Source organism: Lycorma delicatula, chromosome 3 (genome assembly GCF_047948215.1).
Source record: "Lycorma delicatula isolate Av1 chromosome 3, ASM4794821v1, whole genome shotgun sequence".
Taxonomy (NCBI): Eukaryota; Metazoa; Arthropoda; class Insecta; order Hemiptera; family Fulgoridae; genus Lycorma; species Lycorma delicatula.
The window spans coordinates 194162700-194188234 of record NC_134457.1 but is presented as its reverse complement, the minus strand read 5'-3'; the positions used below and the strand labels follow the sequence as shown (position 1 = coordinate 194188234).

General features: G+C 29.6%; 1 protein-coding gene across 3 annotated transcripts in view; it reads right to left on the bottom strand.

The window, feature by feature from the left end:
* The window catches only part of PDZ-GEF (PDZ domain-containing guanine nucleotide exchange factor), a 658157-nt gene that overhangs the window by 81272 nt on the left and 551350 nt on the right, over positions 1-25535 (bottom strand). Inside the window, exon 1 of one of the 3 annotated variants that reach the window (XM_075361267.1) lies at positions 19919-20301. The exons of the other annotated variants lie outside the window; for them this stretch is intronic. Coding sequence (XP_075217382.1) covers positions 19919-20065 — 147 coding nt within the window. The 5' untranslated portion in view covers positions 20066-20301. Of the gene's footprint in view, positions 1-19918; positions 20302-25535 lie in introns of those variants that run through there. 3 annotated transcript variants of the gene reach the window in all.

Here is a 25535-nt window from a genome sequence, read left to right as displayed (position 1 = left end):
TATTTAAAAAAATATCAGAAATGCCAAACAATAATCCCAGTTACCTTCCACACAAACTAAAGGTTCTAATCGGTAGTTCAAGAGGAAAATCGTAAATAAAAATAGTTATTTATTTACAAAATAAGTTTTTTTATTTTTCCTATACTGTTATGTTGTTTTAGAAGACTGAAATTAATATAATAATGACAATGTAATGGCAAATATAATTGTACATTTTTTTATTATGAATAAAATAAAACCATTAATAAAATATAAAAAAACAAATGAACAAATTAAGTCAACTGAAATCTTGTATTGAAACATTTCATATTATTATAATTAAAAAAAAAATAATCTCAGTTTAAAAACAAAATGGCTTAAACTCAAAGATGTTACACTTAAATGAAGTGAAAATGTAAATTTAATGCAAATTTTTTTATTTTTAATAATAATTTAAATATATTCACAAAGAAATAGACAATTTATTTTTACATGATTGCCCAAAAAGGAGTGTAATATAATTAGGGTATATGTATATATGTTGGTTCCACCTTAGCAGCTCAACGGTCGAACCAATTTATATGAATTACCCCATGTTGGAATCCTTACATTACTGGGATTGTCAAAAGTTATATATATATTTGTAGTAGTGGAGATTTGCCTGTTGAAGCACAAACTTCAAGAGTTTTACCTTTAAGGTAATATCTTAATTAAAGTACTAATAACTTTAATTGTTGATGGGACTGTAAATAAAAGTATTAAAAAAAAAAATTTAATTAGAGAAAAAAGTTGTAATATATACAAATATTATAACAAAATTGTTAGCCATACGCTCTTTAATTATCCTATGTTACTAATTATCCTATATTAAAGAGCAATGTGTTTTTTTGGCCATCGCGTTTTTTTAAAAATATTTATCTCTTGTTCTTAAATAAGTGGTATTGAAGAACAAAAAAATTATAATAAGAAATCTTCTATAATTTTTGAAAATGAGTAATAAACAGCAAAAAAAAAATATATAAAAAAATAAACAAAACTCTGTTTTATTCCTAAGTTAAAAGACAATATTTCTACACAAAAAAATTAACACAATGTGAAGCAATGGACGCTAAAATTCCTCTAAATAACATTACCGATATAAAATCAATAAGTCCCTTTTCTTTTCCTCTCCTCAGGTTTATTTTATTTTTTAATTTTTAAGAAAATTGATCTTAAATGTACAGAAAGAAAAATCAAATATGTACAAGAATAAGGTAGCAGTACAAGAGTAAAACATGAAAAACAGTCAACGTTCTTATTCAGAAAAGAATGAAAAATGGATGCAATCTATCCCAGTTGCTTTTCAACTAGTATACAGAAGAACCGAGGAAAAATGGGAAACTAATAAAAACATCATGAATAGCTGGATACTGTTTGTTTTATTTTTTCAAAAACAAAAGACAAGTCAGGAGAAATTCTGAATGATAGGGATTTATTACTCAATTTAAAAAAAAGGAATAAAACAAAAGTAATCAGAGAAAAGAGCATATGAAAAATTAAATTTTAAGAAGCTCATAAAACATCAAAAGCAGCAGAATTTTGTTATCAAGGAGGTAAAATTACAAAGCAAAGTGACTGCATTTTTTTCAGCAAAAAAGAAGTCGGTTAGTAAAGTATTAAATATAGATAAAAAAAATTAAAAGATATTTTTTATTAATATTTGTACCGATTATATTACCTAATCAAGAAAAACACAGACAATAGCAAATGCAGAAAAAGAAAGACAAGAAGCCTTTGATGAAATGTGCTTAGAAGAGGACAAAGGGAAATAGATAGGCTAATAAAGAATGAAATGAGAAAGTCTACAGGTGAGTTGGTGAGAAGAAAAATCTATGACAGCATGTTATAAAAAATGAACTACGATAATATTTCATATATTAAGATACTGGATTTAATTTATTTGATAATAAAGGGATGTGAAGTAGTAAAAAACTGAAAGATAAATCTAAAGAAAAGAATGAAACATGGATGCAGTCTATCCCATTTGCTTTTCAACTCGTATATAGAAGAACCGAGGAAAAATGTGAAAATAATAAAAATATCACGATTAGCTGGATAGTGTTTGTTTTATTTTTTCAAAAACAAAAGACAAGTCAGGAGAAATTCTGAACGATAGGGATTTATTACTGGAAGAGAAACTAAATTAAAATAAGCATAAAAGAAAAGTAATCAGAGAAAAGAGCAGATTGTCCAGGAAAGATAAATTTTAAAATGTATAAAACAGATAACTAAAGTTATGTTGAAATCAAAGGAGATAAGCAGAGACCAGAAAAATGGAAAATAGTATAAAGTGAATGTTAATAAAAATAAATTAGGAGATGTCCCTCACCTTTATCATATTAAAAATGCTAACCCAGGTTGAGCTTATAAACCAACTGGTTAGGAAACTAAGTGTACATTCAAAGAAATTATCAACAAAATAATAATAAGAAATAATAACTGAAAGAAGTCCTCACAACATGGGATTTACAGGCATTTACCAAATCCCACCAAAAAATATTGGGAGAGGAAAAGTGAAAAAGATAGATGGTGATAAAAGCAAGAGTCACCCGCAAAGGAATCACCGATAAGACAAAAAAACTTCACTGAAAGAAAAGTTTTAGACCTCCTTCCAAGCGCAATAGGGTAGGGTGTACATCCTGGCCAAAATCCCTTAGGAAATTGGAATATCTTTAACCAAAATAAAGTAACAAAATGCTGATTACGAGTAACAATTTTGCCAGAAATCACTTTTCTTCTGACTAATAAAGAACGAGCTAATGCATGAAGTGCGATAGGAAAACGTTTATTAAAGAGAAAAACTGTTTTAAGCTAAATTACATTAATTATCAAAAACATAAAAATTCTGAAGTGGACACCGCATGACTTCCTTTGTACGCCAATTAAATTACATACACACATTTTTTTAAATTTTATTTCATTAATAACTTCTGATTTTTTTCATATTTTTTACCTCCTTGTACGAAGTAGAGTAAGGATTATAATCGCAAAAAATTTCAGCTTTAAGATTTCAACAAAAATATCCATTTTTGATCAACCCTGAATCCATTTTGATTAGTTTCGTCGTGACGTCTGTACGCCGAACTACAGTCTACAAATAAAATTTTAATTAATGAAATACTTGGATCTTACAAGTGTATGGTAGGTTCGAATTAGACTTCATCTCCAATTTAAATTTTTTTTTTTAAATTTATATATATTGATTTATTAATAATTATTATTAACCTCTCTAAAAAAAATTTTACGGTAAATAATAATTCAATAATAACTAAAAAAATATATGAAAAAAATACCAGAAGTTATTAATGAAATAAAATTTAATGTACTTTTCATTTTAAAAAAATGTGTATATGTAATAATTTAATAGACGTACAAGGAAGTCATGTGATGTCCACATAGGATTTTTTAATTGTTATTATTGAATTATTATTTATCATAATTTTTTTTACAATCAAAGGTTAATAATTATTAATAAATCAATATATTTAAATTAAAAAAAAGAGAAGTCTGATTTGAACCGATGTGCCTTCCCCTTGTAAGATCAAAATACTTCATTAATTAAAATTTTGTTTGGTTATAACTCTGAAACCAACGAAAATAATTTAATTTAATCGAAAAATTAATAAATTAATATAATTCGAATGTACATTAAAATGGATTTTTTTTACCCTAAATGTAAATACTGTATAAGTTAGAAATACATAAAAAAAATTATACAATACATAGTTTTTCATATATGTGATCTAACATATCAAGCTCTGACTGGTTACAAAATGACTAGTTTATTATAAGGCGTAGTATTATTATTCATTCATAAAAGCTAAACAAAATACAGTAGAAAGCAGCGAGATTTGCCGGGTGACAGACGAACATCCGCTTACTGTCCGCCTCGTCACTGCCACCGGCGTTACAAAATAGGGTTCCAGGCAGGAAACAAAGAATCAATTGATAAACGGACTTTCCTCTAACAGCCCTTCCACCCACATAAATGTACCGCTTAAGTTTCCGTCATGGCAAAAAAAAAATAGAGCTGATACGTTTATTAATTTTCTCATATTGTGAACGTGGGAGAAAAAAACAGCGCATATTAACTTGCGTGTAAGAGTACGATTATTTTGCATAGTTGTAGAAAATAAATATATTGCTTCTAATACACATTTGGTAGAGGTAAATTTATAAAATGTGATATATTCAAAGAATATATCTAAAATTCAAAAAATACCGGAAAACTCTATAACATTTTTTTAATTAAACTACTTTGTATAGGTAATACGGAATATTTAATTTCCTTCCATTCATCATGGTGTGCGTAAATGAGGAAAACACTGAAAAAAAAAAACGGTTTTTTATTTTTTTTAAACATAAAAATATTTTAAAGAATTCTTTCAGAAAAGATCCATCAAACCAGTCGGGTAAAAAGAAAAATAATAATAAAAAAAAACTTATTATTAATCATAAACTGCGTCAGAAATTACCAGTAAATTTATATAACAGTACGTTTTACTAAGAAACAAGAAAAAATTTATAGTAGATTTTAACTACTACTAAATTTAGTTAACTAGATTGTAAAAATGCGTAGATTATCCGGGATACGTACATCTCGGGATGCTTAGTTTAAGATCAATATGAATTTTGGATAATTTTGATTCTCCGATTAAAAAAAAAAAACAGCAACATAATAATAATGGGGCTTATAATAGATTGTTGTGAAGTGCAACAAACTCTCTAAATAAATAAAATTATAATACAACGATGTTGATCTTATGAGAAGAAATCATCTTTTGAATCAATAATTTTCAAGAAATATACCTGAAGTAAAAAAAAAAACTTATCTAAAGAAACTCAGGAAATCACAAACTTATAAAAGACAAGTGATAAAATTAATAATTTTAAAAACCCACGAAGCAGTTTTGAAGAAATATATCCACTGCAACGACCCCAGACGGCTCATAATCGTAAAACTAATCTAAGAACCGGTTCTGAGGTGATACTTATGTAATACAATAAGGTGATACGTATGTAATGCAAAAAAACCGCACCAAAATCGGCTCAGCCGTTTTAAAGAAACGCATCTACTGCAGCGTCCCCCAGTGGCCTATAACCGTAAAACTAATCTAAGAAGAACCCGCTCAGAAGTGATACCTATATAATGCAAAAAACCACATCGAAATCGGTCCAGTAGTTTTGAGGTAACAGACATGCACACAAACACACACACAAAATTTCTTACCCGAAACTCATTTACAAATTAATTTTTACCCTCTCCGTTCCGTCGTGGGTAAAAATTAATTTTAAAATACAATTACGGTGCGTTTTCTATACGATCGATATTACAATTATCATCTTGCATTGTAAATCAAAGCAAAATAACCCTTGTTACTTTTTCTTTCTAATCATCTATAGTCGATACACCGCTAATTTTCAGGTGACTATCCACTGCGATGAAATTACAAAAACTTCATACAAATTAGAACGACCGGCCAACGTTATCTAATTTTGCTTAATTCGGATAAAAAAAAATAAATATATAACCAAAAACTTTCAGATCCGTTAACGATGCTACAAAATTTTCCCTGGAGCTATTTACAATAGACCTGAAGTTTTAAAATTTATAATTCTTTCCCGATGATTAAATACCGCTTCTTTTTTTTCTTTATCACATTTTTAAATAAGTTAAAATTTACTTAAACTTCATCAACTAAGTTAATCTTTACTACTTTTTATTTATTTTTTAAAAAAGAATAATAATTTTTAAAAGCGAATGATTCGTTAAACTAGTAAAAATTTACAAAAATTAATAATAAATTAAATCCTGTATAAAGGTACTTTATCAGAATGTATAATAAAATATAATTAGTTACTACAACCTAAAACCGCAAAACGAAAGGCGGTTTGAACGGAAAATTACTAAAATTATCTCAACTCTGGTAACGCCTAATTTAGAAAAGAATATGAGGTAGTAAATTTAAATTAAGAGTTGAAAACTATTGCCGATTCCTTATTTAGAGGAAATAAAGATATGACTGAAGGAACAGTTAAAAAATAAATTCCAATAGGGAGAATGTACTTTTTTAATTTTTTTAATCTTCATCTCTTGGTATCTCTAATGGTATCACTTTCTGCTAACCTAAAAGAATAAGCTCAATTCAAATTTTTACGAATATTTCTTTCCCCATCTTTTCAGATTTTTTTTTTTTTAATTCAATACTAATTCTCTAAATGAAAAAAAATGATCCTTAGTTTAAATGCACAGACATCGAATTTTTGTAATTATATGTTTATTACAATTGGAGTCGGGGACCGTAAAATTTCGGAAATATATAAATCCAGGCATTGTTTTTTCTTATAACAATACTTTCCCATCGTTGTGTATTACATAAGCAGTAAACTAAAAATTTGATATGGACAACACGACTTCCTTGTACTATACACATTGTTTTAAAATGAAAAGTAAATAAAATTTTATTTCGTTAATAACTTCCTATATTTTTTCAAATTTAATTTTTTATTTTTGAATATTATTAATTGTAAAAAGTTTTTACAATAAGAGGTTAATAATCATTAATAAATCAATATATTTAAGTTAAAAAAAGGAGATGAAAGAATTCGAACCTATGTGCCTTCTCCATATAAGATCCAAATATTTCATTAATTAAAATTTCATTTGGCCATAACTCTGGAAGCAATGAAAATAAGTATAACTTATGATATATATCATTGAAAGGCTCTCTCAATGAGGGCTTATCACCTGCAGTTAAGAAAAATTAAAAAATCCAATTTTTTTAGACACTTTTGCTTCAGTCGACTGTAATCAAAAGGGAAGGTGCAAAATTATATGTTACAACAACAGTCCTAAATCCAAAATGTCAATATATCGGCTAATTCGTTTTTGAGTTATGCAAGATACATACGTACGTACGTATAAACTTTAAGCCGAAACTAGTCAAATGATTCAGGAATGGTCATAATGGATATTTCCGTTGAAATTTGAACACCGAAACTTTTCGCGATCATAGTACTTCCTTTACTTTGTACAAGGAAGTAAAAATAAATATCTGAAAAAAAAATTAGTATTCAAATCTTGATTTATACAACAAAAAAATCTCTTATCAGTAGCTCTTTAAAGTAATATAGCGTATTGTAATATAGCGTAACTGTTAATATGTATTTGTCCAAAGTAGAATAATTAATTTTACCCAAGTTCTACTAATAACTTTAAATTAACTAATTAATTCATTTAATTCTTTCATTTACCCGCTTTAATTTTCATTGTTCATTTATTATACTACAGTACGGCTTTAACAACTTCAATAAAAAGTAGTGTTCTTAATTAGAAATATAATATTTTTTTTTTTTTAATTAAAAAATAAATCATAACTGAATGATTTTAAGGTTTACTCCTAATAAAATTGAGCGTATAATAATGATAATTCTTTTTTGTTTTCTGATGAATCTTAGTTTTTTCCGCACAACTTAAGTAGAAGATAAATAAAACCGCAAACCATTTTAAGGTACTTTTATTAATTTTTTATTTTGTCTACATCATTTTGCTTATTATTATACGATAATAATTTACATCCTGATATCACTCTGTTATTAAAAAGATTTTCGCGCTAAAATTCAAAACCATTAGTAGGAAAAGTAGAGAAAATTAATACATAATTCAGCATTCAAGGAGGTTTAGTTCAAGCTCGTTAATAGACTTTACGTCATTTCTTTGAATTTTTTTTCTTATTTTTATTAATAAAAAAAATAATAAATAATTCAAATGATATTCTACTGAATCTTAATAACACTTCGTAGCAGTTTCTTTACAACTTTTTTTTGCACTGGTTTCCTAATTTTATCAAGACGGATGTTGTTTATTACAGGTTTCTTGCGAACGATTTTTTTCATACAAGCAGCATGTTCGAGGATATAACCGAATTCCAAACAGATGTAAACTAAAAAAAAAATAAGCTAACAACAAAGTTGTTATAATTTTCTGTCATTATTCTAAATTAAAAAAAGTTTTAGAAGATTTCAAAAATCGATATTTTTAGATTTTGATCAGTTCCCCCCCCCCCCCAATATTGCCGCCAGAGTATTTTTATTTTATTTTTTAACCACTAGCATTCCTATTATGCTTAGGAAGACAAAAAAAAAAAAGGTTAAAAAAATATGCAATAAATCAAAATTCGATACTTAGGGAAGGGAGAGAATTTGGGGACTTTTTTTCGTTTAAATGATAAGATAAATATGTACGCATGTACTGAATGAACTTAATGTAAAGTGGGTCTGTGTGTGCAAAATTTTGAGAAAATTGACCCCAAACAAACTTGTCTACTCCACCCCACAGAAATATTGACCCCAAACTTTTACGAAAATTTTTTTTTTTTTTGGGAACTCTGGGTCATAAAATGTCGAGAAGTGAAAAAAACCCATATCCGTTCTTTGACTGATTACCGTGCTTTCCTTCTTGCAGCATTGCTCTAGAGCAGTGATCTTCAACCTCTTTAGCTCCACGTACCCCAAAAAGTAAAAAAAAATGTATAATAAATATTATCCGAACCCCCCCCCTACCACAGCCCCAATCCAATGAATCATAGTTAAAGCTATTTAGCTACGTTGATAGCGACGGGTATGACCATGCATGTAAGTACACGCATACATGCAAATTGCTCATGTTTGCACAAACTTGAGCAATTTACATAAAATGATTTCATTATTTTTTACGTGTAAAGTTGTACGCTAATTTCGCAACACCCCTTTGATATCACCGCGATCCCCAAGGTTGAGAAACGCTGCTCCACAGTTATGATGCCAGGAAAATAAACGATAAAATACATTTTTTTTTAAATTACACCGGTTCAAAACAATCTTCAAGTAACACTAACAAAAATTCGTCTTCAAATATGCTACTTTTAGAAGTCCGCGCCAAATTATTAACAAATAATAACAATTTGAGGTAGAAATTTGAGAACAGTCGAAATAGTAATTTTTTCACCGTAACAAAAGGTTTTTTGTACCGCAACAAAAATGCCAACCCTGACCGGGATTCAAACGCAGAACTTTCCAAATAAAAGACTGAGGTATTTTAAGAGACTATTTCACCACTGAGGCCAGAGTGTACTGAAAACTATACTAAATAAATTAAACACTGATGATATTATCTTCTGATTCAGGTTTTACAGTTATTTATTTTTGTAGAAAATACTGATTGTTGTCCCAATTAAAGTTACTGTACTTCTTTTTGGGTGAAAGAGGTGAATCTCTTAGCGTGTGAAAAATTCCAAATCCAACCGGGATTCAAGCCCACAATCTTAGGGTTACCTTAATGTTTTATAATATGAAATGGAATACGAGGTGTGGCTATTAAATAAAAAGACTAATGCTGCTACATAAGAACTGCGCATGCGCCAAATTCCTACAACCGACAGCTGTGTAACGTGAAGCCTGCTCTTTCGACTGTTGCCACTCCAGTTTCAGTAGACATGTTAGCCTGGCAGTGGCCTTCGTTTGGATAACATCTATTTTCCTGTTTTAACGAAAAAATTATAAGTGTTTTATTAAAGCAAAGAACTGTCGTGAAATTTGGAAAACCGCTACTGTAACTTAACTTTTATTAAAAAAAAAGTATACGGCAATGAATGTTTATCACGTGCGCGGGTTTTTTAGTGGTTTAAGCGTTTTCAAGATGGCCGAGAACACGTTGAAGATGATGTTCGCTCGGGTCGCCCTTCCACGTCAAAAACGGATAAAAATATTGAAAAAATGGGTAAACTGACACGATCTGACCGTCGGTTAACTATTGTCTTTATTCAAGGTCCTTGGTCAACTCCGTGAAAAAATAAGAAAAAAACGACCCGAACTGTAGAAGAACAAGTCATTGGTTCTTCATCAGTACAACGCACCGGCTCACGCTGCATTGTCTGTCAAGACGTTTCTAGCCAAGTATAACATCCCAGTGTTAGACCATCCATCTTATTCGCCTGACCTAAAAGACACCATGTGACTTTTATCTAATATCCAAGGTCAAATCTGCATTAAAAGTAACAATATTGCAGAACGTTGAAGCTGTGAAAGAAAAACCGGTACGCGTTACGAAAGAGCTCACAGAAGAAGACTTCCAGAACCGTTTCGAACAATGGAAAATTCGCATGGAGCATTGTAGGGACAGTGGAGGTGTATACTGAAGGGGATATGTGTAATAACTAGATGTATAAATTTAAAATAAAATATTTTACAGCATTAGTCTCTAGTTATTTAATAGCCACAGATCGTATACTCGTATGTAATAACAATAAAAATTGACATTTTGTGTAAAGATTATTATCAAATTATCAGAACAATAAAATTCATTATACCAAGTATTAGTGATTTATTTTAATTTAGTAATACACATAATATGATGAAACACAACTTGAAAAGTTACACAAGAATATAAAAATAAGAAGATATAAAGTAGCAATACTTATATTGAAATTTTAATGACAAACATAAGAAAACTAGAATATTGATTAACAATCACGACTTAAAATATAATATAAAAGACAAATTTTGCATAATAGAACGGTTTATCATTAATTTATGGTAGGGTATCATTTGGAATTTAGCCAAACATTGCCAGAAGGCCGTGACTATGACATTTATCGCCTGAATACTCCGAGAAAATAAAATTCATGATATCAGTACCCAATAAAAAAAATGTCTATGTTAACAATTTTTTTTCTATATTTACGCAATTAATCAATATCATAATGTATTTTTATTAATAATTCAGAAAATTAAAGAGCAAGTAAATCATTTTTTTTTTAAATATTAATAAACGTAAAATAATATCACCTATATCATATAATTTTTATATACAATGCAAAAAAAAATCTACGTTACTGTAAATTACCATTTTTAATTAAAAAAGCACATCCATAATGTACAGTATGGTGCAATGCTATCATATTTCGCAAAAAAAAGTAAAAAACAGCCATTTTACTGAACTTTCAAGCAGCAATTTTCAATATCTGACAATCATTAACAACCATCTATGTAGAAATTAAAATTTAAAATCCCTTTAAATATTTTTGAAAACTATTTCTAACCTTACCATCTCATTTTAAAAATGCAATTAATAATAATAATTAAAATAATTTAAAAAATCAATTAAACCGACTCCAAAAAAAGTACAGTAAAATAAAAATTATACTACTTAATAATTTTTAAATTTGGACTTTTTAAATCTGCTCATTTTTATAGAGCTAACTTAATTACCCTTAATTTGGCACCGATTTCATAAAGTTCATATTTTAAAATGAATTTAATAGAAACAATTTTTAAAGCGTTTTTGAAATCGTTTATTATTTTTTTGAAATAATCAATTTTATATTTTTTTAAATATTTTTATTTAAAATATCGATAAGCCTGGAATAAAAAATTAATCCGTATGAAAAAAAAATAATTTGCAAGACACAAAAGACGAGAAACCTTCATAACAAAAAATAAAAAAAGTAATTTAGCGAAACGAAGCAAGGAAACAAATATCGGGCATCTAATAAGACCTGTATGCAAAAATATATATAACAACAAAAAATATTCACATTTATTTCCTTGATATTTCAAAAGAAAATATCAAAATAACTTCTCTGTACATGTCATTACATGCTGTGATAATCCAATATCAAATAACTGTAGCAAAATACTTTTAAAAAATTAAATTTAAATCACCTACATGATAAAAAGATTTTTTGTATTAAAACTGATGTCATCCAGAATAAATTCACTACAAAGCTAATAAAATCTTATTGTAAATGATTGGAATTTTAAATGACAATATTTTAGTCTAAAAAAAAAACCACTTAATATTAATTGTTATTTAGACTTAAATTTATTCCCCAACGCAGTGAAAGTTAAAAAAACAATATTATCGCACTGTTAATTTATTTTTTTTTAAATTCACATCAAAAATTAAATCTTAAATATCCATTACACACCAATTTTAATTTTCTGAACATGCTTTCTCAATTTAAAAAAAAAATTCAATGATTTTTTTGTAAGAATACATACTCGTACGAGTAAAATTCCAACCCCTCATCGAGGCACAATCTTCCACTCGCTGGTCAGCCTTTTTCAAAACTTTAATGGAATCAATCCTCTAGGTACACAACCGTGTCATACTTTTTTATGATCGTAGGTCACAATATTACTGAGACATAAAGCCAAATAAATCCCAACACATACATACCGCATCCACACACACGCATATTGTATCCGCACATTTAAAAGTTTAAAAACTTTTACAAAACTCTTAAGTAAATATTTCCTCGTTTATTTTCCAGGACTCATAATGTTGTATACCTATTTTTTTTCGGAATTCATGTTTTTTTTTAAATTATAATTTAAAAAAATTTTTTTTAAATAATTTAATTCTTAAACACCTCTGAACTGGATATAGTAATACACGTTTTGATGAGAAAACGACTGAAAGCGTCAACAAAAGGAAAGTATTTCTGTTGTCAAGATTTTTGTAGAAACACGTGTAATCATTAAAAATTACGTAATATGAATTTTTCCTAATTTAATCGTCTTTCAACTCTCTTTTTAATGAAATTTAACGCAGAAATTTTTTTTTTATAAATCTTGAAAAGGTATGACAAAATTTCTATATGATCTCTCTCATTTAAGATTTTTACAGCAACTATTTAATCATTTTTCAAGTTCCTAAGAGTAAAAAGCTTATGTTACGAAACAAAACTAATCTGAATTTATTCTCATGTTAAATACATAAATTCTTATAAAACGGTATTTATAAACAAAATGTACTTCCAGAGAAAAAATATAATAATTAAGAAAGATAAAATAAATGCAGGGCCTTTATAAGCGACTCCTTAAGTGTTACCGGGTTAAGCAGATGCGCAGGATTAACTTTTCAGTGCTATAAGTCAGTTAAAGTAGATTTTCTAAATACCTATTATGAATCTTTTTCTTTCCATAATTTTTTTAACTCTAAGCATTTCTCTTTATAATAAAACTATGATGAAATACAAATAAATGAATCCCGTTTAACAAAACAACATTAAAGTAAATTACATGTCATTAATTTACTTTAATTATAAGGTTCATTTAACATTAACTAGTAAAATACATTCGCATAGATTAACAAAAACGGATTAAAAATACTACAAACAAATTTGTTTCACACTAACATTCATATCCAATTAAAGGTGATATTTTTTAAAAATTAACAGCTAATACAAAACCCCGTTTTAAAATATGGTAATAGCTTTAGTTTACATAACTAACGAACAGCTGAAGATACGTGACCATTACGAGGTTGTCTGAAAAGTTTTGAGCCTAACATAGAAAGACGTATTTTTTTCTGTCAAATATAGTTTTATTTTTCAACAGTCTCCTTTCAAGTCGATACACTTTTTCCAGCGATGCTCTAATCTCTTTAACCCTTCCAAATAGTAGCTGACGTCTTTCTCCGCAAAATAGGCGTTTACAAATTTCGATAAACTCCTCGTTATCGCAATCTGTAAGGAGGAAGGAGATGAAAATCTCCTTCCTCCAAGCGAAACTTTAAGGTTAGGAAACAAAAAAAAGTCACTTGGAGCCAGATCTGGTGAATACCGTGAGTGGTCAACCAATTCAAAATAAAAATTCGAGAATTTTAGCCATGGCGACCGTCGAAGTGTGAGTAGGTACATTGTCCTGATGGAAAACCACTTTATTTTTATTCAAATGTGGTCGTTTTTTTTGCAATTTCTGCCTTCAGCTTAAGTAATTATGTGTAATACTGTCCCGTTATTGTTTTACCTTTTTGAAGATAATCGATAAACAGAATTCCGTTACTATCCCAAAACAACCATCGTCATCACCTTCCCGGTCTTCGCTTATATCGGAGCAGGTTCACCCTGTGCATTCCACTGTTTTGACTGTTGTTTCGTCTCAGGAGTGGTAGTGGTGGATCCATGTTTCATCTACAGTTATGAATCGACCCAAAAAATCTGACTCGTTTTGCTTAAACTACTCCAGCAGGGCCTTGGAAATGTTCATTTTTGGTCCAAAGTTAGCAAACACGGCACCCAACGCGCGGATAGCTTACACATACCCAATTCTTCAGTTAATATATGACAAACACGTTCTTTAGATATGCCCATAGCCTCTGCTATCTCTCTAACCTTCTATTTGGTGAACATTTTCGATGATATCGGTGGTGGTTGCAGATTTTGGCCGTCCCGAACGCTCATCATCAACCAAGGTGGTACACGACCATCTTTAAATTCAGTTGTCCATTTTTTCACGGTGGCAAATGATGGGCCAGAGTCCCCGAAAACAGCGTCCAAATCGGTTTTAATTTTCGTAGGCGTATTGTCTTTCAAATTCAAGTATTTAATCGCAGCATGATATTCGATGTTTTCCATTTTCACAAAAAGACTCGCAATGACTTACTCAAACGATTATAAAACAACAAACGAGCGTCTAAAATAGCTGAAATTTTACTGAGTACCTTTCAACGCATGCGCGAATACATTCCCTAACTTTTTTTGACGAGGGCTGCTATCTTCATATTGAGGATCAAGACTTTTCAGACAATCCTCATATAACCGGGTAAATCAGAACAGCTATCCCAACTAATATGTGTGTATTTCACGAACCAAAACCAAAACGGTTTCAAACGACCTAGAATGAGACACCGGTTACTACTGTGTACAGAAAACCCGTACAAAAAATTAACGGATATCAAATACTAAGAAAGTAAAAGAGTGCCCGATTCTTTCTTAAGATAGATGGTTGTATATCAGCATGAAACGCCCATCGTAACGCGGCTGATAGCCCTAGAAGCGACAACTACAAGCTGTTCACCAAATGGATTAGCCGTAAAATTAACATCATTAATTTAAAAAAAAAAGAAATCCGATTAGTGCCACCTGCATGCATTATAACTATAATAAAGACCAGAATAAATGGTATTAAACAAATTAATGAATTTCTTTCTGCGGAGAAAAACAAATTATTACAATGGTCCCACTCAGTAGGGGAACAACTAGGAAATAACATTTTCGATCCACGAAACAGGATACCTATATATTGCCCATTGAGCTTTTCAACCATCCTTACTAAAATAATATTTAAAAAAAAAATCATCAACGGTAAAAAAAATAATTAAACAGAAAATTGCATTTAATTAATTTTTAATTGATACTCTTTAATATAACCAACGGATTCCATTAGGATTCATAATTTATCGATCGAACAGGACGGTTTTATAAAATAACATCCAGGTGTTAGTAACGGCTATCGGTGAACAACGACCGGATTTGATGACGACTTGCGTGAGTCGGTGACGTGAGAGGCATTATTACATAGGTCAACAATCACTGTCAACGTTCTACAAACGTAACTCTATTATCTGTCTAACAACAAACGAAAAAGGAAAACCGCATGAAATTCAAAACAGCGTTCTTAAATACATGAAACTGACCTAAACTATTGGATTTTCAATTAAATACAGGAAAAAATTAACAATATTGCAACAGTTATTTAATCGATGATTTTGAATAAAAATCATATAATTTCTAAACAAAATCAAAACTACAGAAAATCAAGAATTAATATTATTTCTTTTCATCCAATCCAGAAGCGTATGATTTTGAGTCCCGGTCAAGCTTAGTTACCTCAACTCATCACAGCTTCGTACAAAAAAAAATAAAAAATAAAATTATAGAAATTAGGCGCAAGTAGATATTCAACAAAAACAATAAGAAATTAAGGGACTTACGTATTAGCCCGTCGACCATAACCAGAATGATGACGTAACTTTGAAAATGCTTGAAGTTACAGGATCATTAACAAATTTTACATATTAAAAATATAATCATTATTGCTTATAATTGTATACATAAATTATACATATATCTAACCAAACTTAAAATACGCTCGCTTCGTTCGTAAACCTCGTGTTAATTAGTCACGGTTAGCGAGCGAAGCGAGCGTAGATTAAGTTTGGTTAAATTATATTTATAAAATAAATAAATGGTTACAAAAATAGTAATAGAATGGTTATATCGGGTGATATTAACAATAATCCAAAAGTTTGCAATTTATTGATCGACGGGCGGTCAATAAATACTTACGTATTGGTAAGTACCGAAATTAAATTAAATTACAGATAATAATACTTTTAGGAATTGGGAGTTTAGAAATGGAGAATTTTTTATTTTACTTATAGTAAACAAGTTTATGCCCGATTTTGTTTCTGACTTCATATGCGTGATAAAATAAGACAAAAGTTATAAACCCTATTAAAGAAATTTATTACTTACTTAAATGTAATTTATTACCACATATTATAAAAAAGAACCTTAATTATAGTTACAATGGATAAAGGACGGGCAATTTGCTTTAATATGGTGAAATCAAACGTACGAACGCGCATAAAGAAAACACTTTTTTTTACAGCTTTTTAGGCGTAATTTAATTTTAAAGAAAAACCTCCTAATTAAAGTAAATATTCTACAGGAATTCATTATTATAATATCTTCCGATTAATAAAACTCTTCCTATTTAGAATAAAGGTTACTAATTATTTGAAAAATACGCAACCATTTAATAAAAATACTCTGAAGAAACTTTTAATAGAGAATAATGATTACTAGATAATAACTGAAAATGTGTATTACTCAGTTTTAGTATAAGTAGTGAAAAATTTATTCATAAAGGTATAATTTATGTTTATTATTGCTTAGTAGAATTAAAAGAAAATTAAATTCAAGAAAAGAATGTAGAAAGACTGTGAAACAATCACCCGAGCTTAAAATATGAATATAATATTTCAAGAAAAAGTAGCAAAGTTCAAAAAAATAAAACATGTTTAAATCTGTTAAAAATTAAAAACCCAACTGTCAAAAAATAAAGAGTCGCCACCCAGCGATCGAAATCTGAAACTTCTGGGCTCCGTTTTTGAAATTCGCATTTGATTTTCAAATGAGCGCATTAGTGGTGCGGATGAAATACATTGCTCTTTAATATAGGATAATTAAAGAGCATGCGAGTAACAATTTTGTATATAGAAACTTTTTTCAAATTTATTTAAACATATATGTACATATTTATATAGCCTATGACACACAGTAACGTAAGGATTCCAACGTGAAGTTATACATGTAAATCGGTTCATCCATTGAGCTTTTACGGTGAAACATACATACATACAACCTAAATACATTACACTCCTTTTTGGACAGTATAATTAAAATGAAGATACTTTTTTTTATACTAAGTGAAACCAAAATTATTATTTGACCGTTAAAAACATAGAACAAATGTAAGCATGAAAATCGAGTATCATTTTTCTGACCGAGAGATACGCCTCGTACATTAGCTAACCCGGTTCAATTGTCACCAATTAGATTGCCAAAATTTAGCGATAATATCCTTGAACGGCACTACTATTCAACTATGTTTAATGAGGAGATACACGCAACAGATGATCTCTCCAATACTAAAAAGCTACAATATATTACTCTTCGCTAAAAGCTTTTGCGTTCGCTTTGGTAAAGAACCCGTTACAGACGAAAGCTATACAGTTGCAATCGATCTATTAAAAAAACAGATAGAGCAATAAATTACTTATTGCTATTCACAAAGTAGAAATTATACTGCAGGTTAATCCGATTCGAAAGGAATCCATTTCTAATATCTCATTTTATTAACGTAATTTGCTCTTCAGTAAATTCTCTCCAGGCAATGAAGCTACCGACTGACATTTTTTGAATTTATTGTAGTACAATTTCTAACTTCCAAATTAGATATTAATACATCTAGGCTATGGGAGGAAAAATCATCTTTTGTTTGACTTCGAAATTTTCAAGATTTAGTCGGTTTCCTAGAGAGCAGAAAAAACAACAAAAGGACAGCAAACCAATTAGATAAGAAGACATAACAAATATGCTTCCACGATCGAACATGAATATTAACAATTCCACATTTATAATAATACAACACATTAAAAAACTTATACGAAACTTAAAAATTACAAATTTTCAGCTTCAGTATTTAAAAGAACATTTTAACAGCTACTGAACAAAGTTAAATAATCAGATTAACATTCGGTTAAACGTGATAGTTCACTTTAATATTTCAAATATTAAAAATAATGGATTTAAATTCGTATGTTTATCGAGTACTTAAGCTAATCAAAGTCATTATTAAAAACCAGTCTCTGGAATAACCAGATCGATTGCCCACCTGTAAAATGGATCTAGACGTTTTCTGCGGCAACAAAATCTTAAAATAATATATATTAAATAGGTCAAATAATCGTTAGAAGACAACGATTTCAAAAAATATATATATATTTCAAAAAATATAATGTTAAAATATGAAAACATTTTATTAAGAACCCGTAAATGAAATATTTTATTAATAATTAACAAATTAATGAGCAAATAGCACCAAACCAACATTTAAAAAATTCTATTACAGAATCGTAAACCTATTTGCATAAAGTAAAACGATGACTTTTCGTTAATCAATAATTTGATTATTATTTAAATTAAATAAATAATATCGATGAAATAAAATGTGGCATTCAAATGTAATATACATAATGAACAAATTTCTAAAAACTAGATTAAATTAGCAATTAAAAACATAATCTACGAGGACAGTTATAACAAAAAAAAAATGAGGTCATTAATCGGGTTAAATAGAATCGAATGATGGCATTACTTATTATTACTATTAGTGGAATGAGAACAAAACTGATATGAATCATGTGTTAACTTATATTATTATTATGTACATATTTGGTTAAAATAGTAACGAAAACTTTTAAAAAATCATAAGATAATTTAAATAACTAAATTTAAAATACTTAATAAATATTTTTATAATAGTTGTAATAATATAATAACCACATTACAGGGGACGAAAACACTAAAAACAAATCAAATGTAAAAGTAACTCTCACAGCTAACTAAATGGGAAAAACCTATCTGATGTAACATTAGAAAATAATTGTAATTACGGTATAGTTAACTGAAACCAGTTTTGTATGTGGAATTTAAATATGTAATCAAAGTCCCTTAAGAAGATTGTAAATATTACTTTTTTTTAAGTCCAGGGTTCGAATCCCGGCAGGCAAATTTTTTACATTCCCACGTACAAACTTCTTTATAGGCATCTGTAATAAATGAATTCATCAGTCAAAAAACAAAGTAATGGATTTTATTACCTTTACTAAATAAATAAGTAAGGCATAATTAATAAAATAATAATAATTAAATTCAAAGGAAGCAGTTCTATTTACAAATTAATATATTATGTTACCATAACCACGTAATAAACCCCAAACGGCACCACTTAGAACAAGAGAACGGAAAACTGTGCATGTGTATATATATATATATATATATATATACTTCAGCCTTAATTTATCATTCATACAATTTATATTTATTTTCAAAAGTCAAATTTAAGTTGTACTTTTAGGTGAGACAAATGAAGTAAAAAAATATCATTATAACATTTTGTTTTGTGTCATTTAATGTTTTTACGGATATTTTACAAAAAATAAAAAAAACTTAGCAATCATAATCTTGGATGTCAGTTCAATTAAATAAAAATGCTGGTAACAATATGGCCCGGATACTAATAACTTCCAAAATAAATGTCTATTTATATGTATGTTACTTATTGAACAGTTTTAAAAAAAAAATAAGGTTTGGTAAAATTGAAAAAAAATAATAATTATAAAAATAAGATGTTTAAACATTAAAAAAATACAACATAACGAAAATTAAAGTCCAAAAAATCTATTTATTTTTTTAACACGAAAAAATATTCGATTAGTTTTTTTTAACAATAAAGTAATATTACGAATTGAAATTTACATAATAAATAATTAATTACTTACTAATACCTTAAAGTCATAATCAGGAATTGAAGGCCAAGATCGAGATGATAATCTAATTAAAGGAGGCGGCGGATTCTTTCTCATAACCACTTTAAATTCTTCGTTTAACCCCATCTCAAAACGAGAATCATGTCTATATCGATACTTCAACATTTTCTTACAGCATTTTATTAAACGATATTTTCTTTACGTACAGATTAATGCACTTATAAACATTACAAAACATAACGATAAAAAAATAAATAATAATAACACAATTAAACGCGTACACCGAAAAGCGATTAACACTGAACACAAAGCACATACACAACAGCACAACACGAAGCAAGCACGTTAACAGAATACTGTATGTACAACCAGCGACTTCCTGCTAGCTAAGCTAACTGGGCTGGGATCGGAAACATTCGCTTACCACAGCACAAAACTCTTATCTATTATCAGTATAACTCAATGTAGTTATCAAAACAGGCTGACTCCACTGTTGACTGCTTGTACAAACATTACGTACTGATATTGCGATTTGACTTTAGCTGCAAACGGTTTAGTAAATAGAATTATTAACCGCACCTAGCTTTAATTGATTAACGTTTTAGATTTAGTTTTTTTTTTTTTTTTTTTCAATTCAAATAGCGTGAAATTGCTCCCAGTCTTTTGTAGCACGTTTAGAACTTTGTACTGAGATTATTAGGTTACCGTGAGATTTCTAATTATCTCATTACGAGTGACAATTTTACGCCACAGGCAACAATTTTTTCTTTAATTATAACAACAACAAAAAAAAAGAAGAAAAAGTTCGTTTTGATAAGCAATATAAGAAAGTATACAGAGTTTTCTGGGACGTATTCACCGAACTTCTGGAATTGAATCAGGAGACCAAAATAGGTAAAAATGTTCATATTGACATAAGACTTTTACTTTCTTTTCCTTCTGGACGCCATTTTGCGATTTTCAAAAAAAAGATTATTTCTCAGGAACGGGTAAACCTACTTTAATTAAATTTAGCAAATTTAAGACTAGTTGTCTTGTTCTACAAAATAAAAAAGAATTTGAAAACGTCACCTTCAAAAATGTCAAAATCACGGCCACCTTAATTTTTTTATTCTTCAGTATCTTTGTAACTATTAGTGATCAAAGTTTTACTCTTACAAAATTTATTAAGCATTTTATTTTGAACAAAATGACAGCTCATTTGTAAAAATCAGTTGACAAACAATCGACTCATTATTTATTTAATTTTTTTTTTTTTTAACCACTGGGACCAGTGTTAGGTATTGCTTCACAAGATGAGATGAATGATTTGTAGCGTGTGTAAAAATGCCATGCCTGACCGAGTTTCAAACTCGGGACCTCTGGATGAAAGGTCAAAACGCTACTACTCGGCAAGTCATTACCGAATTAACCCGGCAGTACGCTTGCGCACCATAATGCAAGGTGAGAATTATTATTATTATTAATAATTTTTTATTACATTTAGTGGAGGAAATAAAAACAGGCAAAAAAATAATCAGCTTGCGTTATGGTGCGCAAGCGTACTGTCTGGTTAATTGTCTTCAATAACTCTATTGTTTATCAACGGATTTTTACAAATGAGGTGTCATTTTGTTCAAAATAAAATGCTTAATCAACTTTATAATAAGTAAAAATTTGACATAATAATTGCAGTTAGTTACACACTTTCTCATTCAGATAATTAAAATAAACATACTGATTTTTTTAGAAAATGATCACCCCTGATTCTAATGTAGCATTTATTGAAAAAAGGATTGCTAATTAGAAACCCATTTACTAATTACAACCAAATCGGGCTATGAAAAAGTAGAAAATTAAGCTATTGGATAGTTAATAGGGCATATTTTTTTCGAGTTTATCAAGAAAGTAGTCAAAATAGACAAAAAAATGTAACTTTTAAAACTCATCGGCAAAGATGCAACATATATATATATATATATACATATTATATATGTATATAATACACACACACACACACACATATATATATATATATTAAATTAGCATAAATACTGTATTAATTAAACATGAGAGATTATTACAAATAGAAATAATTACTTTAAAAGAAACTGCATCGAAACGGCATCTAAATTTTCAAATCCCAGAATTTCAGAAAGCTACAAGAAAAGCTACATACTGTCAAACATACATGTTTTTATTAAATACTATTCTAATTTTTAAAATGATGTGCCTATGTTTTAAAGATTTTATGTAAAAATTTATTCCAATATTACACTAAGTGAGCTGAAGGTTTGCCCTGTCTTTGTCAATCGAACTGTCGGCTAGAATGGACGGAACGGGCGAGCGGGATTTATTATACTATCTAACCACATGACATCATCCTTCTTTCTTTTTCTGTTTAGCCTTCGGAACCACTGTAAGGTATTACTTCAGAGGATGAATAAGGATGATATGTATGAATATAAATGAAGTGTTATTTTGTACAGTTTCAGGTCGACCATTAGCCCACCTAATCTAGTGGTCTAGTGGTGAACTCGTCATCGCAAATCAGCTGATTTTGAAGTCGAAAGTTCTAAGGTTCAAATACTAGTAAAGGCAGTTACTTTTATATGAATACTAAATCGTGGATACCGGTGTTATTTGGTGGTTGGGTTTAATTAACCACACGTCTCAGGAATGGTCGACCTTGAGACTGTACAAGACTACACTTCATTTACATTCATACATATCATCCTCTGAAGTAATACCTTACGGTGGTTTCGGAGGCTAAACAGAAAAAGAAAGACAAGGTCGACCATTCCTGAAACGTGTGGTTAACTGAAACCCAACCATCAAAGAACACCGGTATCCACGATCTAGTATTCATATAAAAGTAATTGCCTTTACTAGGATTTGAACTTTAGAACTATCGACTTCGAAATCAGCTGACTTGCGATGACATCATCAGATTACCAATATCACAACACATTTTTATATAAAATGCTAACACAACGGACTAGTACAATACAATGACTAAAACACTAGACACAACTGTTGGCGAGGGGCAAACCTTTAGCTGAGTATTGTACTGCTAAGGTAGACAGAACTTTTTCAATGTTGAAGAGCTGTGAATAAATAATCTGTATGTAACAAATTAACACATTTCTTTTCACAATTGTGTTTTTTCCTTTTTTTTCTTAACCCTGCCTCTCGAAACCAGACCCCCAATTAAGCATGAACACGGTTCCGGGAGGTGCCTTCACCTCTAGTCGCCAGATGAGGGAAACGCCAGGCGGTTAAGCCGTTCCCGGACTCCATCACCCGGCAACCGGGACTCGGTCCTTTGAGCTTCGCCTCTAACCCCCGAAGGAACGGCCCCGCCGGACTCGGTCTTTTAGCTCAGGGCTCGAGTGTCCCTGGACTTCATCACCATCATCCATTCGTGCAAGCACTGGCGAACGGCAACTCTGTACGCAGCTGTCCCTCACCCCCTCGCTTTCCGATATTTCATTTGCTTAAAAAAAGTTAATGATACTGTGAGAATATACTTTCTTAAGACAGAGTGTTTTACAAAACAGAACAGACTTGATGAACTGATCGGAAATTAACTAACAATCGCAAAGGCTAACTGTTTAATAAAGGGAAATTTTTGACAATTTTTAATATTTTCTCACCTGTAGATATTTCTCCACGAGCATGTCGTAATGTTTATGTTTGAATACATCCATAAATTGTTGAGAATATATTATTACATGGCCAAGTGTCAAAGTGAAGAAAGCTGAATTGTCACGTAGGGTGGGATTGGATTGCTGTATCGGCGACCGCCTTCTCGCTATTTACGATGTCCTAACGAGGCACACTAGCCCCACCCCCAGCATTGAACTATTACCAGTGCCAACGCTAACTCCTTAGATGGGTAGTAGTTCCACCCCAGGTAGAACTACTCTCCGTATCCTATTTATTCACATAGCTTTCTAAACTTTGATGATTTTGTTTAAAGAAATTTAACTTTTCATCTAGTACCATTGTAAACAGTTAAAATAAAGCCGTATTAAATACGTATACAAATTTGAGAACAAAGAGGTTTTTTCTTTCGGTTTTATCTTCTTTTCACAATTAAATAATTATAAATACTTTTCAATATTTTTAAATTAAAATTTAGCAAATTTGTTTAGCTTTTAAAAACAAAGTTTCGCAAAACCAGAAAGTAAAAAGAGTTTTACGTAAGGTAATAAAATTAAAAATTTTTATTAATGATAAAAGCAATAAATTATAACTTTATCACTGCAGAAATTATTCTGTTAAAAATATAAAATTTAGGATTTCTACAAAAAGAAACGTTATCTATAATTTTTTTTTGAGTGGGAATTTTCCTTAGTTTTTCCAGAATATTTCGCATGAAATAACCTAAAGAAATAGTGTAGGGAATCTTCCGTAAAAAACAAATTTTGTAATTAATGTAACATATCAACAAAATCATAACCAATTACCAACTACACGAAATACAGTTAATTATCTGTAATGATAAACGAATTTTCGAGAATTTCTTTAACATATATATATATATATATATATATATATAACATACTAAAAATGTTTCAACGTAAACTAGGGTGACACAGAGATGTATACCCATTTTGGAATGAACCGAACACTGTTACTATTACTCCAAACTGTAATTTGTTTGTCGTCATGTGTGTGAATTAATGCCATTTATTTCAAGTACCATGCCTGAGTGGTCAGTGGAACATCGTATGTTCACGTAGTACGATGCGTATGTGAGAGGCGGCGATTCGAAATTCCAAGCTGGGAGATGTTCCTTGGCTCCTTCCATCTCCCAACCTGAGTATGTGCGACTTCTTCCTGTGGGAATACTCAAAGGAGAGGGTGTACGTCGAGAAACTCCGTACAGTACAGCAATACAGGGAGATACAGCAGATCACGCAATAGATACTGGAACGGGTATGGGTCAGCTTCATTTCTCGACTTGAAACATGTATCAAGGAAAATGGTTATCACATTCCGATGTAATTTTTCCACCTAACATAATTTGCATCTATTTCTCCATATATTCCAGCCAACACAATAAAGTTTGGTGAAAAATTACCTGTGTCGTTTCTTTTCAAAACGGATATACATCTGTGTATTACTTATACAACTTCCGCACTTAACGTTAAATTATTGCTTTTCTTGTTATTTACGAAAATTTATATAAGAAAATATTCGAACACAAACGACAAATTAAATATCAGTATAAATTATAATATTGAAACTGACTGGTTATCATTTTTTTAAGTTTCTGATTAAAAGTAACGTCATTTCCGTCATTATTTAAATCGAATAATTTATGTGTTGCAGGGTTGTATATCATTTATTTTGTTGTTTATTAAGCATATCAATAAATAAAATAATATAGAAAACAACAAAAATAAAAAATCCTTATTTTCATAAAATTAATTAAAAATTTATTTCTAGAATATTAAAACTAAAAATAATAATATCACAAAATATTCCAAAGAGAAATACGATTAAAATTAAAGAGCAAGTAAGCAAATATTCTGGCCCCATTCAGTAACAAAATCAACTGACCATCCTTCGCATAAGTACAACACTGTTCAGTCACGGGAGATCTGCAATCAACCTCACCAGTTTCACTGAATAAGTATGTATTATA